Raw genomic sequence first — 19,420 nt, forward strand, 5'->3', positions numbered from 1 at the left:
ACTGGGTTTGTTGCGAATAGAGATCGTCGGGATGTAGGTATCTGTCCCTCGCAGCTCTGATAGCTCGTCTCCAGAGGCTGCTGCAGTCAGGCCCATCTCGTATAGTTTGGTTGATATCTGGGTCACGTGACACAGTCCCTAAATGCCTTGCCTCAGTAGCATCTAGAAGTGTAACATCGCCTGCAGCATCCCAAAGATGGACTAACCAACTAATCACAGATTCATCATCTCGTTGGACATAATCTTTTCTTAGGCTGTGAAGGTCTCTCACATTCATGGATTCAACAATGACCTCTGACTCAGTTGCTGGCCTTGAGGGTCCCTCCCCACTGTCATCTGGGTGATCAGTCTTAAATTGGGCTTTCCTGCTCCTTGTAATAGGAGCAACTGCCACTGGCTTAGGCTCCCTTACTTCCTGTTCTATAATATCTGACAGGGTACGATAAGCATATGCCAGGGCCCAACATATTGCACTGCAGTTGTCTCTGCACTTCTCTTTCAGATACTTCCCCACCTCAGCTGGTCTCGGCATTTGTCCAGGGGGAAATTCCCAGTCTATTGGATCAGAGAATTTCTTTAAAGTTTTACCTATGTCCTCCCATACTCCACACCATTCAAATTTCCTCACATCTGGATTAGGTGCCTGCTCCTGCTCAGCCCCTCTGGACTTCTCAGCCCTCATTCTGGTAACACTGAACATCATATACACGGAAACTCCTAGGTAGAGCACCTGTACCACCAAGTTAATGGTCTCTTTAACATCCAGGGGAAACTGAATATTCTCAAAAGCTGATATACCAGATTTAAAGGGAAAGAGATGGGTGAGGAGCCAGGAAGCTTCACCCTCTACTTCTCTAACAGGTTGGGTAATATTACTAACAAAACTCCAAAACAGGTTACTAAAACTAGAGGAGGAAACTAACAGAGCATGTACATCTTTAACTGTTTCCCATACCTTCTTACAGATCGTCAGCATCACACACATTACTATAACAAGCCGGAGTCGTGTCCCTGATTGGTGGAAATTATACATTAGGGACAAGATTGCCCCTACCTGTTGGTAGGGAAACAAACCTATGTGCCAAACAGACAGTATTACATCAAACAACCTCCCATCAAACAGCATAGTGACTACTGATGGCTGTAATTCACTACCAAGCGTTTAAAACCAGAATGCAATTATTAGGGTTTTTTCTTCACTTTCTCTAACCCCACAAAAGGTGTAGAACAAGTAATCAAGGCCCCACGTTGGGCGCCAAATATGTCCCGGGTTAATGATGAAACTCTCTCTCCTCCGAGAGCGAAGGGCCCCGACACCCCCTCCCCCACCCACAACAGAGCCTCTTAGATGGAAGTGAAGAAAAAACTATTTATTTAACAAAACCACGCAGAGTGCCCTACAAGGCACAGGGGAAGGGGAAAAAACAAGGTGAAAGGCAGTTATTCAACCGGATTAAAAAGTCCTTTTCTCAGACGCAGTCCCTCTCCTCCTCGCCCCCCACCCGGGGCCGGGTGGAGCTCCCTGGAGAGCTCTGCTGTCCTCTGGCCCTCCTGGGTCTCCGGGTGGCAAAGCAGATCGAAGAGAAGGGGTCCGAACGAGGAAAAAAGAAGAAGAATGGAAAAAAACGGGAACAGAGCTCACTCCGACCCCCGTCCAGCACGCAGTCTCTGCCGGGCGACGAATCCTCCCCCGGAGCGAGGCTTGGAGAAAATGTTTTCAAAACAACCCGCGTTTCTCTCTGCGGCTGGGTGCAGTTAAAGAGACAGGACCACACATTTTTACACATTTTTTTCTTTCTTGGGCATATAAGCCAACGATAGGGGATAAAGGATTATCATATCATCAATCCAAGACATGGACAAATGACCCCACAGCAGCAGCGGCAGGAGGAAATGGATGTGACTTTGAGCACAGCCCCTGCCACTCTTGCCTCCTGTTTGCAGTGGTGTCACAGCAGCCTGAGGCACCTGAGAGCCCTCAGTGCCAGCAGGGACTTGAGATGGCAGGCCCTGGGCTCCTGGAGGTTGTGCAAGGAACGGAGCTGGGCACTCCCTGTCCATATGGAGCTTACAGATGGAAAAGGCTGCTGTGCCCAGGCAGCTCCAAGGGCAGAGAAATGAGGCTCTCGAGCACTTGATCTGGGCCAGTTCCACAGTCCTGGGCAGCAGCCAGCGAGCAGAGGGGGAACAGAGGGCACAGCAAGAGGGACAAAAGCAGTCAAGTGCAGAGACTGGAGAGAGCCACACCTGGCAGAAGGAACAGCTGCTTCCTTGCACTCTTGAAGAAAGCTCTTGGCTGTTTCAGAGCAATGAAAGGCGTGAAGGGCAGAGAGGAGGCAACACCAAACAATGCTCCTGTTTTCACAGCCTCCCCTCTCAGTGTCCAGAAGGAATTGGATGAACTGTATTCTTCTCTGAGTCATCTCCTTCAGCATGAGCAGCTTAGCACCAGGAGCTAAAGGGCCTGAAGCCTTAGGCCTCAAGAGCTGACCAAGAAGGGACTTTCTGACCCAAGTAATGCTGCTACTAGGGACCTAGCTGAATGGAGCAGATAAACTCCTGGAATTCTAGAATGCTTTCTGTTGGAAAAGACCGCTGAGCTTATCAAGACCAGCCGTTCACCCAGTACTGTCAGCCCAGCACTAAACCACATCCCTGAAGTGCCAAGGCCTGAACAAGAGGCCTGACTGAGGCCTGAACAACAGGCCCTGAGCCAAAGGTGACCTCTCCATGAACCTTCCAACCAAAGGTTATCATTGTATCCACTCATTACTGAAATATCATGATCATGCTAATGCATGATCATTAGCATTGTGATAGATGTGTGCACTCATTAGTGAATCATGTATTGACTTTTCTGTATTTAGAAGCTAAACAAGGCCATGAAATCCAACATCTGGCCTGTTTGGGGCTGTATGGTCAAAGTCAAATCTCTTGGCTCCTCCTTGAGCTCTGGCCAGGCTTTGGAGAAACCAAACAGCAGAATGAATCCAGATGTTCCTGCACTGGAAGTGCTGTCAGTTTGTTTGTTCAGCACTCTCCAAGCTGGGCCCTCTTACAGCGAGGTTGGAAGCCTCACCTGTGGCTGGACACAGCTGCAGGAATTCCCAGTGTCCAGAGTGGCTCTGCAGTCCTTGGCTGTGACAGCTTCCCCAGCTGATGTGTGGGGCTGGGTGATGGTAAAGTCTGAGGGTAACTGGTGATGGATCTTTCTAAATCATTACAGACAATCTTTGGTAGGAATGATTGGGTGCATTGCTGAGCTTCTCCTTTTGTAATTCTTCACAGGTGATTTTGTACATTGCTGAACTTATCCTTTTTTCATTCTTTGCAGTTTTGCATTCCATAAATTACAGTGTTCCTCCAGTTGGTGTCTGTGTCTTTGGTGCTGACCCTGACCACCAGCAAAACAGGATCCCCTCCTACCTAAGTGTTCCCTGGGAAGACAAAAACCATCACTCCAAATATCACCCCTTGCTCCTTTCCCCCCCCACTTTATACACTGAGCATGATGTCCTGTGGTCTGGGATATCCCCAGGGTCAGTTGGGTCACCTGTCCCCCTGTGTCCCCTCCCAACCTCCCCCACACCCCCAGCCCCTCCCCAGCGTGGCCAGACGAGGGGCAGGAAAGGCCTTGGCTCTGTGCAAGCTCAGTGAGAACAAAACCATCTGTGTGTGATCAACCCTGTACTCAGCACAGCCCCAAAGCACAGCCCCAAGGAAGCCCTGGGAAGGAAATTCCCTCTGCCCCACCCAAAGCAGCACCCCATGGCCATCCAGCATCACCACGGCTCCACAGGCTCCTTTCTGACCGTGACAATCCCCATCCCAGCAGGGCAAAGGTTGTTTGCCATCGACCCAACCTCAGCAAAGTGTCTCCTGCAGGTTGTCCTGGCCTTGGAGAGTAGGAAGGGGGCTCTGTGCTGGTTGCCATGGCAACCTCTGGACCAGTGATGCCCTATGGTGGTTGCCATGGCACCCGAGCCCAGCAGTGTCTCAGTGCAAGTGACCCTGGCATCAGTCCCTCCAAGGGGTTTCCATGGCAACTGCCATGACAGGTGACCCAGGTGTGGTGTCCCAGCGATGGTTGCCATGGAAACAGTCCCCAGCACTGACCCTTTCTGTCAGGCTGACCTGGCCTTTGGCCCTGGCACTGGGCTTTGCTGCTGGTTCCATGGCGCCTGCCCAGCCAGCGCGGCACAGGGCAGGTGGCCATGGCACAAACCCCAGCCATGGATCCCCTGTGGCTCTGGGCAGTGACACCAGCCCTGAGCAATGGGCTGCTGCTGTGGGCTCAGTGAAGTGGCCATGGCAACAGCCCCTTGCAGTGGCCCAGTGCAGGTTGGCATGAGAATCCAGCATCACAGCTGGCCCAGGGCAGGGCTGCAGTGCGCTTCCCAACAGCCTGTCTGCACACAAGCACTTCCAGGGCTCTCTGCATTTCCCTTCCCCTCACTCTGGGCTCACTCACACACCTCTCAACAATCCCCTTGGTGCTTTGAGCCACAAGGAGTTCAAAGCTTGTCTGCCCTTCAGCAGTTGGTCTAATTCTGCCTTCACTGAACCCTGGATTAGGGTTTATTGCAGAACTTCCTGTGTGTCTAAAACATTCCTTGCATGGTTCTTCCTCGGGGAAGGGGAACTTCCTTGGTGGCAGCTTGGGCTTGGCCCACACTTGAGGAGGGTGTCTGGTTTCAGTGGGGAAACTCAGGAGCTTGAGATTGCTTCAAGAAATAAAAGAAGAAACCCCTCTTTGCTTGAGTGCAGCCAGTTGTGCAAGCAAAGCAGGTCCCAGGTGAGTGAGAAAAGACAGGATGGGGTTGGGAATATGGAGCAAGATTGTCCACACTGTGTCAGGCCTCAAGGCACAGCTTCTCTGACCAGGCCACACCTCCTTAGGACAGACCCTGGATCAATATCAACCACAGAATGCTGCAATCACCTCTTCTCTAAAGAAAACAGCAATAAAACACAACTTTTAAAATAGGACTGCATCTTTCTTAGAAGCTCTTTGAAATATTTCTCCATAACAGTAGTAGGAAACCTTCCTAATGAACTACAGTAGAGTAGAGGGAAATCAAGGTAGAGCCATGGTTTGTTAGGACTTGCTTGATCCTAATGAGCCCCGTGGTGCATTTGGAGCTCAGCCCTTGAGCCTTTGGTCATGAGAGGAGATTGCACAAAACTTTCCATCAGTCAGAGGAAAAACTCAAAGTGTCTCGATTCATTCATGGCTCCCACTGAGGTCCATCCCCAACACACGCTCCTTGTGGATTCCTTGGAGGAGAGAATTGGAGGCCAGGATTGCACAAAGCTCTCAGAGACTCCAAGGGAAAGAAAAACCCAAAGCCCTTTGCGAAACCTGCAGTCCCTGGGAGCATGAAGGAGCCCCCAGGGCCATTCCTGACAAAGGCTCCCCAGGGACTCCTTCCAGCAGATCCCTGAGGCCAGGAGTGCAGGGAGGAAAAGGCTCTGTGCAGGCAGCTCAGGTGCTGAGCACAGCCTGGGCTGGGTGGAGGCAGCAGAAAGGCCAAGGCCTGAGCCCCAGCCCTGGGGAAGGCAGATCCTGTCCCTCCTGCCTTGCTCAGGGCTCTGCTGGGGCACTGGGATGTGGGGTGGGGATGCTGAGGGCAGGACAAGGGGGTGACAATGCCCAGCCTTGCTGGGGCTGTGCCAGGAGGCCCCAGGGCCTCAGGACAAGGTGTCTCCTCACAGCCCTTGGTGCCAAAGTAGAGCAAATTGATTACACCATCCAATTGCAATTGGATAAAATATGTAACAAAATCTCCTTGACCTGGGGCCAAGCCTTGCCTGCTGCTCTACTTCAAAGCAGAACTCAGCTGTGGGGCACCAGCAAAATCAGCCCCCATGAACTGCTCTATGGTCGACCCTACCAAGTACCACATTCCAGGAAACAAACCTGTAAAAGGAGGAGTAGATTTGAATAATTACCTCATTTCTCTTTGTAAAACTTTACAGGATTTGCAGCGAGCAGTGGAGATCTCCAGACCGAGGGGATTTGACACACCAGGGCACGAGTTCCAACCAGGAGATTGGGTCTGCTTGAAAGACTGGGGAGTTGCTCCACTCCAGCCAAAGTGGAAGGGACCTTTCCAAGTTCTATTGACAACTTTTTACAATGCACAGCTCAAGATGGTACCTCCTGGAGATCTGAAGAAATCTTGACCAAACTTACTTCATGGGTACCCAGCTACACTTGGTTAAAACATCTGTTTATAATCCTCACCATAATAACTGCTGTGTGGTTTTAGTTTGCACCGTGATTGGGTGCTGTAGCTGTTGTAATGCCTTAGGCTATAAAAGGAAATATAGATCTAGAGAGCAGTTCCCATCAGGAACTTAGTCTCAAGAAAAGGGGGGACTTGATGAGGACAGGAGAATAGAACAGAAAAGCATTTTACTCACCTAAAAAGGACAGTGGAACACAACAACATTTACTCTTATCAAGGACAGTAGAACAGAACAGCAAATAAATAAAGTAATACATATACACAAAGTAAGCTGGGATAGATGATGAATATGTAATCAGTGTGTGTGATAAAAACTCTGTTCACCTGATGCTCGGAGCACTTGATTTGAGGAAATGACCTCTGAGTGACCAGCACTGCAATAAAGAATGGCTGCTTTCTAATACTCAAGCTGTGTAAGTTTCTCTGGCTGATTTCAGGATCAGTTCCAAAGGCCCCCATAGTGTCACAATGGTCTCCTTGGTTCCATCAGGTTGCATCATGTCACAAAGCTCCCTTGGGTCCATGGAGCCACAAAGTGCCACAATGGCCACTTGGTTCCATGGGGTTCCACAGTGTCACAATGGTCCCCTTGATTCCATGAGGCCCCACAGTGTCAGCCTAGGGCAGGAGGCCAGGAGGGATTCATTCCCCACACCCTGCAGCTCCCTGGCCCAGCTGGCACCAACACCTTCTCCCAAGCCAGAGCTCCCAGTGTGCTGTGCCACACTGCAGCTCCCTGCAAACCACAGCAGCTTTGAGGCCAAAACCCAAGTCACAGACAGTTTTCTACTCTTTATGTCTATATTTGACCAGGAAATGTCCCATTGTGGTGTGTCCTTTTGCTGCAGTCACTGCAATACTGGGAACATACACAGAGCTCTGAGTGAGAGAAATGGCCAGTGCTGCACCTCTGCTGTGACTCATGGATGGTGGGAATTGCTCTGTGGGGGTGGCTGGAATGATGGGAAAAGGACAACTGGCAGCACAGAGGGAAACACATCGGGGCTGCTGGGCTGGGGCAAGACATTGCTGCCTGGGTAGGGAAGGTGGCTGTGAAAGTCCCTCCTGTGGATGCTCCTGTGCCCAAAGTTGGGCACTGAAGAGCATCACAACAACAGACAGGGGCATTGGGCTGCCAGGATTAAAGTGTCTCAGGTGGGTCTGGAGAGGCCACACAAGGGTGAGATATTTCTGGCTCAATGGGTTTGTGGTGCCTCAGGTAATCAGGGAAGAGATGCAACCTCCTGATGGACTCATGACTGAGGGGTGGATTTAACCATGGACAGCATCTCCAGGTTATCCATGACTGTGGAACATGTACTGGGATCAAGCAGGAAAAGCCCCTCAGGTGTTGGGGACAATGGTGGAAATACCACTCTGGGGGGACCTGGCAGATGGATGACATCACAGTGCCACAGAGCCACCAGGGCAAGCACTGCTGCTGACAGTGCTGGGAACAGCTCCAGGATGGATGGAGACACACCCTGTGCCTCACAGCACTGCCCAGAACACCACCCTGGGCCTGGAAAAGCAAGTCCTGTGGGGACAGAGTCCCCAGAAAGCATTGAGTCGGACAATGGGAATCATTTCCAGAACAGCCCCAGGGACACCTGGGCCAGAGAGCACAGGATTGAGTGAGTGTTTCATATTCCCTGTCAGGCACCAGCCTGGGAAAGCTGAACAGTGCAAGGGAAAGCTAAAAACCACCTTGAAAGCAATGGGTGAGACCTTCAAACTTTGGGAGCTGCATTAAGCCAAGGCCACTGATCAGTGAACACCTGAGGCTCCACCAGCTGAGCTGGCCCTGCCCAATCCAATCCAGTTCAATCCAATCCAATCCAATCCAATCCAATCCAATCCAATCCTCCATAAACCATAGAAGGGGGATAAAGTGCCTGTGGTGCCTAGGATATATGTGTTGGGGAAGAGAGTTTGGATCCGTCCTGGCTCAAGAAAGGCAAACCCATCCCTGGGATTCTTTTTTACTTGAAGACCTAACAGAGTCAACTTCTGTAGGAAGTTTTCTGCTCTCACTGGAACCTGGGGACACTTTCTCAGTCATGTCCCTCAGTGGAACTCATTAACACTACAAAATACTTCAGGGTTTCAATCTCACTTCGAGTTCTTGAGAAGTTTTTTGCACACACTCTGAGGGACTGAGTCTGATGCAAACAGCACCAAAGCCCCACGAGGCTCATTCAAGTCCCTGTGCTGTTGCTGTGCTGCTGAGCTGGGCTGGGCTCCTGGCACAGAGGAGCTCCTGGCAAGCGGCAGCGCTGCAGAGAGACAGCTCTGCCCAGGAGCAGCTCCTGTGCACAGCCCAGCAGGGCTGGGGCACTGCCAGGACATCTCAGGGACACCAGCAGGGCACACCCAGAGCTCACAGGTGCTCAGCATTGGCAGGGGCTGTGCCATGGCCCAGAGGGGCTGTGTCATAGCCATGGGCACCTCTGGGGCTGTGTCAGAGAGCCACAGAGCAGCTGTGATGTCAGAAAGGGGCTGTGTGACATCACAGAGTGGGGTGTGTGAGGTCACACATTGGGCTATGACATCACAGAGTTGGCTGTGAGAGGTCATGGAGCAGCTACATCATCATACAGGGGGTGGTGTGACATCACAGTGTGGCTGTATGACATCCCAGGTTGGCTGTGAGGTCACAGAGGGCTGTGACATCATAGACTGGGCTGTGAAATCACTGGTTGGTTGTGTGACATGATAGGGCAGGATGTAATGTCCCATGGTGGTGATGTGACATCATAAAGCAGGCTGTGCCACAGAGTGGGCTGTGACATCACAAATAGGGCTGTGCGGTTGCAGAGCAGACTCTGCCGTCATAGAGGATGGCTCTGTCTGACATCAGAGAGCAGGCTGTGACATCACAGTGTGGCTTTGTAACATCACAGAGTTGTCTGTGACATCAAGGAACAGGCTGTGTGATATCACAGAGAACACTGTGACATTACAGACTGGGTTGTGACATCACAGGGCTGTTGGGTGACATACCAGAGGGGTTGTGACATCACAGAGCAAGCTGTGACATCACAGAATGGTGGTGTGACACCCAAGGGCAGGTTGTGTGACATTGCAGCATCAACTGGGACATCATAGAGAGGGCTGTGACATTCCAGAGCGGATGTCTGCATTACAGGAGGTCTGTGTGAGGTCACTGGGGGCTGTGTGAGGTCCCTGGGGAGGTCACTCTGCCCTAGCCCCCCCAAAGTTCCCCCAGACAACTCCAATGCTGCTCGTGCACAGCAGGGTCCCCTGTCCCCCCAGATCCCCCCCTGACCCCCAGTGCCACAGCCTCCCCACAGGATGTTCCACCAGATCGACCCCCAGAGCCTGACATGGGGACAGGGGGAACAGGGCCTGGGGGGTGGGACAGGGAGACAGGGACCCTCTGGCAGCGTCCCCGTGTCCCCCAGGAGGAGAGCCTGGCCCAGGGCTGCTTCACCCTCTTACCAATGAGGGCTTGAGAGCACTTAAAAAATCCCCAGCAAGGCATCAGCAAAAACCAGATTTAATGTCAAGCGACAGCACAACAAAGTTCCTTGGCAAGAGTCACTCTGCTCCTGACTGGACAGTTCAGGCACAACAGGGGAAAAAAGCAACAACAAAACCAAGCAAATCCAGGCAATCAAACCAGAAATTAACTGAGAACTGTCCGTGTGTGTGTGTGTGTATGTGTGTGTGACAAAAGGACAGTGAGGGCAAGGATAAAAGGAATATGGCCTAAAAGCTTAACAGCCCTCAAACTTAACAGAACTTAACTTCTACCTTTACCTTGACTTATACCTTAAACTGAACAACTTAGCAGAAGAAAAACCTTCAGCAGCATTTCACTTAGCTCATACCTGATGACTGAACCTTACTTACCGTTATGTGTTAGGTCTCAAAAACCAGTCAGAGACGTAGAGCTAATTAAAGAATTTATTAATTGAGCAAGCAGATAGCAGCCAAGTTACAGCGCTGGACGGGCTAGGCGAGCCTCCCTGCTATGCCTACAGCACCGCACCCGAAGATGGCAAATCATCATTTTTTATAGCTCTCTTTACCCCCTCCCTTGAGTCCCCTCGTGGGTCTTGACTGACAGTCCTTTGGGTGTCTCAATTGGCCGTGGAATTGTCGCTCTCTGCGCTGGTTGGTAGTGATTAGGGGTACACAGGCTTTTGGGGGGGTTTCTTTCTTGCATAGCAGTTAGACTGTGTCCCGTGGGAATTACACAAGCCTTGCTGAGCAGCCTTTCGAAAAGAGTTACAATTGTTGCAAACCTTCAGCAGAACGGTTTGGCTCTAAAACAGGAACTCTTTCTGTTAAAGCAAAACTGAAAAGCAGAGCTTACCAAAAGCAAGGAATTAAAACTTATTTTCTAAACGATTTAATGAACTATACCTATTGTAATTTATAACATTAACCTTGACTTATACCTTAAACTCAACAACTTAGCAGAAGAAAAACCCTAAGCAGCATTTCACTTAGCTCATACCTGAGGACTGAACCTTACTTACAGGCCTAACTCACTCAGATATCCAAGGCACTTCAACACCTCCCAGAGCAGCATTTCTCCCCCATTTGCAGAGCACAGGCACACGTGTGTGCACACAGACAGAAAGAGGCAGTGCCAGGCAGCTGTCAGAAATTGCCCTGGAGGCCAGGGAAATGCTCACTGCGGATGCTTTTGCATCTCCCCAGCAGGCGAAGGGTTGAGCCTCGAGCAGTGGGGGGATCGGCCCAGGGTCCCTCGTTGTTCGGGGATGCCCCGAGTGCAGCAAACGGGAGAGTTCCCGGCTCGGAGAGGCCCCACTCAGAGGGAGCTCACTGCTCCAGGAGAGCTCCAAGGAGCTCATTTTGGAGCCCTGTTCATAGGGCCCCAAGAGATGGGCTTTAGTCACAGCAATGTTTCATCCTGGCTGCACTTTGCATCAACAGCTTTCTTTGACTGTGAGAACAGGGATGTTGTGCCATTGAGGGGAGAAAAACAGTTCCCAAGGCTTCTCCTAAAGCAACCAGGAGCTGGTTGGACAGCAGCAGTGGCTGGGAGCAGACAGTGTTTGTGATCAGCTGCAGAGGAGCTGAGCCCAGGGGCTGTTGGCCAAGGCTGAGGCCTAACGAGCATTTCTCAGATCGCAGGGCAGCCTGAGAAGGGGAGGGAGGAATGCACCACCCCAGGGCCCCATGGAACTAAGGAGACCATGGTGACACTGTGGGGCCTAGTGGGACCGAGAGACCATTGTGACATTGCTGAGCCTCATGCAATGATGGAGACCACTGTGACATTGCAGGGCCTCATGGAAGCAAGGGGACCATAGTGACTGTGTGTGGCTCCATGGAACCAAGGGACCATTGTGACACTGCAGGGCTGGTGGAACCAAGAGGCAATTTGACACTGCTGGGCCTCATGGAAAGCAAAGGGGCCATTGTGACCCTACAGCACCTCATCAAACCAAGAGGCCACTGGGACCCTGCAGGGCCTTATAGGACCAAGAGTCCATTGTGACACTGCGGAGCCACAGGAGACCTTTGTGACACTGTGAGACCCCATGGAGCCAAAGGTCCATTGTGACATTGCAAGGCCTCATGGAACCATGGAGAGATGATTAAGAAATGTCACAGCCTCATGGAACCAAGGGGACATTGTGACAGTGCAGGGCTGCATGGAACCAAAGCTCCATGGTGACAGAGAATGGCCTCATGGAATCAATGGTTTATTGTGACACTGCGGAACCAAAGAAGACCTTTGTGACACCACGAACCACCATGGATGCAAGGGGCCATTGTGACATTACAGGACCCCATAAAACCAAGGGAACATGGCACAGGTCTGGCTGGTTTGGCCTCCTGGGGGCCACCTGACTGCTTCAGCAAACCTTGACATGTTGAGAGTCACTTCTCGTCTGCCACTGAAACACTGGGGCTCTCTGCTTTCCTTCCTGTGGAAAAGAACTGTCCTTCTCCTCCAGGCCCCCATGGCCAGAATTGGGATTTCACCACCACATTTCCTTCTATCCAGGGATTGTTCCCATAGGAATATTGTCTTGCACTCAGAGTCCACAAACAACTGTAATTCCTTTCAAAGGTCTAATTGAAAGTGTGGTTTGGGGCCTTACACCTGCAATCACCATTCCACAGCCCACATCACACTGCTCCCAGGAGAGCCACAAGCATCCTGTGAGGCCACAGAGCCCCATTCCCAGGCCATGGGAGTCAGGGCTTGGCTGTCCTGCTTGGCACAGCCCAGGCAGGGCTTTCACAGCCACACTCCACAGTTCATTTCCCACCTGGACCTGGTGGTGCCTCTGCGTTCTGCTTTCCCAGCCCCAGGCATGCTCTCCTTGTCTGCTCATTCTCCCCACAGTCTCTTGGCAGGGATGGCCTCAGTGGGGGCTGCTGACGTTCACAGCAACTTAGATGTTGCTGCTGAATTTTACTTCTCCTGAGGCTTCAGATCTTCAGGAATTCAGTGCTCCAGGGCTCATTGATTTTCAAAACAGCTTAACAAGTCAAGCTTTTGGGAACAATGTGATTTAAGTTTTCAATCCTTCTGATCAATCAATTAATTGATTTCTCAAGTGTATTCAAAGTAAATATATTTTTAAAAACAGTGGGAAAAGACTTTTTTAGGTTTTGTTTAGGGTTTTTTCCCTGTTGATACAATAATATGTGCAATTCCCAATTGATATTGAATCCAAGTATCTCCTAATATAGTGTGAATAGATAAGAAATTCCTTGTCTGCTCCTGGCCTTGCTGTCAACCCCGGCAGCAGCTCCGTGGCCCCTTTGTGCCCCGCTGCCCCAGCCATGGTGCCACAGCCCCCTGTGCAGCCCAGCCCAGGCCAGGAGCATTCCGGGTGGGAACAGCCCCTGTGCCGTGGTGCCCTGGGGCTCTGTGCCCCCATGGCCTCCCTGCTGGGCAGCCTCTCCAAGCTCCTGCACAGCCCGTGGCACCTGTGGCCCTTCCCAGCCAGCCCTGCCCCAGGCTCTGCCGGGCTCGGGGCCAGCAGAGAGGCCAGGCAGGGCTGGCCATTGCCGGGAACAGGCCCTGAGCCCTGCAGCAGGATGGACCTGGGGCACAGCCAAACTCACCCGCAAACCTGGGCTGAGCAGCCAGGGCTGGTAACGGCTGGGGACAGAGGCTGAGGCTGACAAATGTCCTGGGCTCCCTCCCTGCTCTGTCCGTGCCACCAAGGGCACAGAGCAGCCTCCTCTCTCGGCCACTAGCCTGTTTTCCAGCCCTTCCCCAGGCCCTGGCTCTGCCCCAGAAGCCCTGGGCTCAGTCCTCCCCCTGCACGCTCACACAGGCTGAGATGGACACTGATGGGTTTCTCTCCCAGCTTTTCTCAGCCCAGCCCAGCTCCCTCCAAGCTCTCCCAGCTGCAAGGGAACAGGGTGAAGAGCTCATCCTGAGGAAGACTACTAACTTCATCTTTGGGACCCTCACCCACAATTAATCTGTGACGCTGTGCTTGCACTAACATATTTAAATGAACTTTGAACTCATTATAATACTAATCGGGGATAGGTAATGAATATGTATAGGGGCATTGTGTAACTTTCTGCATATGTAACCTGTAACCTAATATAAACCTAGTGAAGTGCTGCTGACGGGGTGCATGCCTTTGGAGGGGCTACCCCCCATGCACCCAGCTGGAATAAACACATACCTACTTCATAACTATTTGAGTTGTGGAGTCAATCCGCACCTCGCAAGGCTGTCATGGAAACTTGGAAGTGACTACAGCTTAATCCCACTGCGAGAAGGAAGAGAATCTTCTCAGTGAGATGCCATCCAGCCAGATTTAGAAGTAGAACACTAATAAATAATTCAAACATATAATGGTAACAATAATACAAGAAATTAATCCCCAAATCCCAACACACAACACCACACCAAAAGGATGAACCCCCTTTTTCTTTATTGTCTCAAGGCTCATGAGAAATAATCCTGTTATATAACACCCAAAAACCCACTCAGGAACAAGTTCCCCCTCCCTTCATCACCCCCAACCTTTGACTGTCTCCTTCCAGACCCTGCCCCACCCTCCCAATCCTCACCCAAACCCATTGTTCCCCTCCTGGACATCAAGACCCCCTTCCCAAGCCCTATTTCCACCATTCCACCCCTCCAATTCCCATCCCGCCCATCCTGCCCTGCCCAATGCCCATCTCACCTCTCCGGAACAGCATCCCACTTTGCCCAATCCCCTTCCAATGTCATCCCACCCTGAGGGGCTGTGGAATTGAGTAATTTTGGGCAGCGATTGACCCACTATGGGGTGAGATTGAGTACTTTTCAGTGGAATCGAGTGGTTTTGAGGTACTGCATGAACCCTCTTGGCTTTTCAAATACAAAATGGTGAAAGAAACTGTACCAAATACCCCTGAAGCATCAAATCATCCAGAATAGCTCCCAAACACAAAAGACCCCTCCCAAATAGCAGTAAAACCATGAGGCTTTAGGTAATAAGGCTGGAGCAGAAGACAAAGCTCTTCCTGCAGTCGGGGCTTGTGTAGGGCTTCTCTTACTGGTGGCTCCGTTGGTGTTTGGTCAAGTGAGAGCTCTGGGTGAAGCTCTTCCCACACTCAGGACACTCATAGGGTCTCTCCCCGGTGTGGATGCGCCGGTGCCTGACGAGGTCAGAGTTTTGCTTGAAGCCCTTCCCGCAGTCAGGGCAGCGGAAAGGCCTCTCCTCTGTGTGAATCCGCTCATGGAGGAGGAGACTGGTTGAGGTCTGAAACCTCTTCCCACATGCGGGACACTCGTAGGGCCTCTGCCCAGTGTGGATCCTCTGGTGGCGGATCAGGTTAGAGCTCGTGCTGAAGCTCTTCCCACATTCCCCACACTCATAGGGCCTCTCCCCAGTATGGATCCTCTGGTGGACGATCAGGCTGGACATCTGAATGAATCTCTTCCCACATTCCCCACACTCACAGGGCCTCTCCCCAGAGTGGATCCTCTGGTGGATGATCAGGAAAGAGCTGTTTCTGAAGCTCTTCCCACATTCCCCACACTCATAAGGCCTCTCCCCAATGTGGATCCTCCGGTGGGCGATCAGGTGGGATCTCTGGATGAAACTCATCCTACATTCCCCACACTCATAGGGCCGTTCCCCTGTGTGGATCCTCTGGTGGCGGATCAGGGAAGAGCTGTCTCTGAAGCTCTTTCCACATTCCCCACACTCATAGGGCCTCTCCCCAGTGTGGATCCTCTGGTGGATGATCAGGTAGGAGCTCTGACGGAATGTCTTCCCACATTCCCCACACTCATAGGGCCTCTCCCCAGAGTGGATCCTCTGGTGGATATTCAGGGAAGAGCTGTTTCTGAAGCTCTTCCCACATTCCCCACACTCATAAGGCCTCTCCCCAGTGTGGATCCTCTGGTGGGCGATCAGGTGGGATCTCTGGATGAAACTCATCCTACATTCCCCACACTCATAGGGCCGTTCCCCTGTGTGGATCATCTGGTGGCGGATCAGGTGAGAGCTTGTCCTGAAGCTCTTCCCACATTCCAAGCACTTGTAGGTCTTCTCCCTGGTGTGAAGCTGCTCATGGGCCACCTGCTCATAGCTCTGGCTCGATTGCTGGCCAATTTCCTGGCACAGGGTGGGTCTTTGCTCCTCACAGCACCCTGGGCTCACTTTGGAGCCTCTCCTCGTGTGGGATCTCCGGGGCTTTTCCTCCCCATTGGACTCCTGCACCATGGAGCCATTCAAATTGGCCACTTCCATGAGGTCCTGCAGGGAGGATTTGTCCTCTATGGAGTCCATTCCCAGCTCATTGCCTGGAGGAGGAAACACAAGGAGAGGATTTAGGATTTTCCTCCACACCAGAGGGAAGGGGAAGGAGATCCCCCCAATCCATTCTTGGCATGATATTGTCAGCAGCAGGGCTGTCCTGCAGCTGGGGGTGATGCTGGGCTGGGAGATGGAGGAGAAGAGAGGGGAAAAAGGGGCAGTGACTTCCTTCTCACCTGCCTGGCTGTCCTGGGGCATCTTCCTCTTCCTTACTGCCTTCCCCTCCATCCAGCCAAGGTTTGACAATGGGAAATCCTGGTTTGGGGGAAAAAACAAGGTGTGAGCACATTGGATTTGAAGGTCCTCCTGCTCGAGTCCATTTCTAGAAGTCCCTGGGCATCTGGTGTCCATAAAAACATCCAAAACTCCAAGATTAAAAAAAAACCCAAACAAAAAAAAACCCCAAAAACAATCCCAGGAGTTCCCGTCTCTGGTCTTTCCACTTTGGAATTCTGGGGGTCCCTCCCATCCTGGCTGCTGGGGGTTCTGCATCTATTGGGTTTTCCACATCTAGATGGTTCCCACCCTCCCTGGGCTGTTGGGGGTCTTGGGAATCCCCAAATGTCTCCCTCTCCAGTCTCCCCACTTTGTGGTCATGCTGGTTCCTCTCCTCCAGGGTCCCCTCACTTAGGGATGCCAAGGGCTTTTGGGGTTTCCATGGGTCACTTCTCCCCTAAGTGCTTCCAGGCTTTTGAATTTTCCAGATGTCCTGGCATTACCCCCCTCTCTGGGTTCCCCGCTTCGGGGTCCTTAGGGTCACAGGGTTCCTTCCCTCCAGACTCCCCCTCCTCCAGACTGCCAGCAGTCTCCTGGTCCTGGTATTGCTCTCTCCACCCTCCCCACTCTGGGGATCCTGAGGTTCATCCCTTCTGGTTCTCCCCGGGGGTCCCACAGCCCCCTGGCTCCGGGCTGGAGGTGGCAGTGCCTGATTTGGGAAACCCAACCCTCACTGCAGGGGGGCTCCTTGCATCCCCATGCCCATCGCTTGGGCTGTGCCTGCAGCCACCACCAGGACACCCAGAAATACCTCCCAGGGACACCCCAACAGCTCCAAGGGATGTATTTGATCCAGCTTGGAAGTCCTTCATGCTCCAAACAATCCACCCAAAAGCACTGTGCTCATTTAAAAGTAAATTAGCAGGAGAAATGAACCCCACTCAACTGACCCAACAGACGTTGAGGCTCAGAGTTACAACTCATTGAAGAGATTACAATAAATACGATAGAGAGAAAACCGTGTTTAACTCACAAAGACTGAGTACAACCTGGCTCCCTGTTGGTCAGAGCAATGGTCGAGATCCTACCAAGTGGTGGTCACAGTCCTGTTGAAGTTGTAGTCCTGTAGAAGTTCTACTCCACCTCTGGTCCTGTTGAGTGGAAGTGGTGTCCCAAGGCCTCAGAGCCAGATTTTATATGCTCAGGTTCAGGTGGGAATGCTCAGTACCTCCCCCTGGGCAGGGAGTTTCACAATGGAATGATGTTATCCTGTGAGTCATGGGATATTTGGGGAGTCCTTGATGGTCTCAGTCGTTGTTGCTGCCCATTGTGCTGGTGCCATTGAGTTCACGATGGCCCATTAGCAGAGATGAGCCCTCAGGCTGGGTGGGACTGTGCTGGTGCTTCCCTGGAGGGAGTTATCTCAGCTGAGTCATTGGTGTGAAGAAAAGGAAACAATGTCCTGCCTCACAGGGTTTGCCTCCCCTTCCTTATCTCATTTACCACCCAGCTGGTAGCTTGATGGGTCAGGGTTGCACTGGGCAGCTCTTGCAAACGACCTGTCATCAACAGCTCATCAGAAATGACCTAATGGGAGTAGAATGCCCAGTTTGGTTACACCCACAGAGTGCCAAACTGGTACCCTGCTCCTGTAACCGGGACAGATTGGCAGTGAGATATTTGAAACATACCTCAAAATCTTTTTTAAAAGGGTGCTGAGGTCAGTAAGATGGATCCATGCCACCAGCAAATTTAGAAAGTAAATACTGACATCTCTTTATCAAAAAATCAGTTACCTCTTATCCAAAGTTACAGAAGAATTTTCACTACACATATAGGTTTTGTCTTTATCTTTCACATTTTATCAAGGTTTTTCCTTTTCTTTTTCCTTTCCTTTTCTTATAAGACAAAAATTAATGTTCATTTCTCCTGGTTCCCATGTGGAGAGCTCCCTTCCCACTGGCTGAGCTGCTCAGGCAGAGCCTGGCACCTCCTGGCCCCTGCAGGGCTGAGGCTTTCCCCTGTCGCTGTGCACAGACTGATGGAGCAGCACTGCTGAACATGGGGACACCCAGAGGAACCAGAAGAGCTGCCTTTGTCCACCTGCAGCTTCAAGGGCCAAACTCTGAGCAGACATGGCTGGAAGAGACTGGCAGGCTCCCTGTTTGCTGTGCTGCCCCACTTCTGAGGGGCTCAGCTTTGTGTGAGGCACAGTGAGAACAAGGGACAGCTCCCTCCCAGCCCTGCAGCCAAGGGACCCCTCTGGCCCCAGGGCTTGGGGCACTGTCAGCACCTGCTGCTTCAGCCACTGCTTCTGCTGGCATTGAGAGCAACAAGCAGATTGTGGCTGATCCCGAGGGAGCAGCAGCAGGGCCTGGAGCTGATCCCTGAGTCTGGGGCAGGGCTGGACAAATGACCCCACAGCAGCAGCAGCAGGAGGAAATGGAGGTGACTTTGAGCACAGCCCCTGCCACTCTTGCCTCCTGTTTGCAGTGGTGTCACAGCAGCGTGAGGCACCTGAGAGCCCTCAGTGCCAGCAGGGACTTGAGATGGCAGCCCTGGGCTCCTGGAGGTTGTGCAAGGAACGGAGCTGGGCACTCCCTGTCCATCTGGAGCTTGCAGATGGAAAAGGCTGCTGTGCCCAGGCAGCTCCAAGGGCAGAGAAATGAGGCTCTCGAGCACTTGATCTGGGCCAGTTCCACAGTCCTGGGCAGCAGCCAGCAGCAGAGGGGGAACAGAGGGCACAGCAAGAGGGACAAAAGCAGTCAAGTGCAGAGACTGGAGAGAGCCAGACCTGGCAGAAGGAACAGCTGCTTCCTTGCACTCTTGAAGAAAGCTCTTGGCTCTTTCAGAGCACTGAAAGGTGTGAAGGGCAGAGAGGAAGCAACACCAAACAATGCTCCTGTTTTCACAGCCTCCCCTCTCAGTGTCCAGAAGGAATTGGATGAACTGTATTCTTCTCTCTGAGTCATCTCCTTCAGCATGAGCAGCTTAGCACCAGGAGCTAAAGGGCCTGAAGCCTTAGGCCTCAAGAGCTGACCAAGAGGGAACTTTCTGAGCAAACTAATGCTGCTACTAGGGACCTAGCTGAATGGCGCAGATAAAATCCTGGAATTATAGAATCCTTTCTGTTGGAAAAGACCTCTGAGCTCATCAAGCCCA

The 19,420-nt window shown here is 51.9% G+C and overlaps 3 protein-coding genes across 3 annotated transcripts in view; 1 reads left to right on the forward strand and 2 right to left on the reverse strand.

Annotated features, from left to right (window-relative positions):
* LOC146420171 (uncharacterized) overlaps nt 1-19,420 on the forward strand; it is a 482,891-nt gene that overhangs the window by 332,236 nt on the left and 131,235 nt on the right. The gene's annotated exons all lie outside the window — the stretch shown is intronic.
* LOC146420189 (serine/threonine-protein kinase pim-1-like) overlaps nt 1-19,420 on the reverse strand; it is a 70,029-nt gene that overhangs the window by 14,165 nt on the left and 36,444 nt on the right. The gene's annotated exons all lie outside the window — the stretch shown is intronic.
* LOC146420192 (uncharacterized) lies at nt 14,645-17,866 on the reverse strand. Its single transcript, XM_085048573.1, has 4 exons — nt 17,308-17,866; nt 16,219-16,297; nt 15,690-16,029; nt 14,645-15,605 (listed from the first exon to the last, which is right to left on the reverse strand). The coding sequence occupies exons 2-4, from the start codon at nt 16,268-16,270 to the stop codon at nt 14,771-14,773; spliced, it is 1,227 nt and encodes a 408-aa protein (XP_084904699.1). The 5' UTR covers nt 16,271-16,297; nt 17,308-17,866; the 3' UTR covers nt 14,645-14,770.

Source organism: Lichenostomus cassidix, unplaced genomic scaffold, assembly GCF_008360975.1.
Source record: "Lichenostomus cassidix isolate B80296 unplaced genomic scaffold, HeHo_3.0 HiC_scaffold_44, whole genome shotgun sequence".
NCBI classification, from domain to species: Eukaryota; Metazoa; Chordata; class Aves; order Passeriformes; family Meliphagidae; genus Lichenostomus; species Lichenostomus cassidix.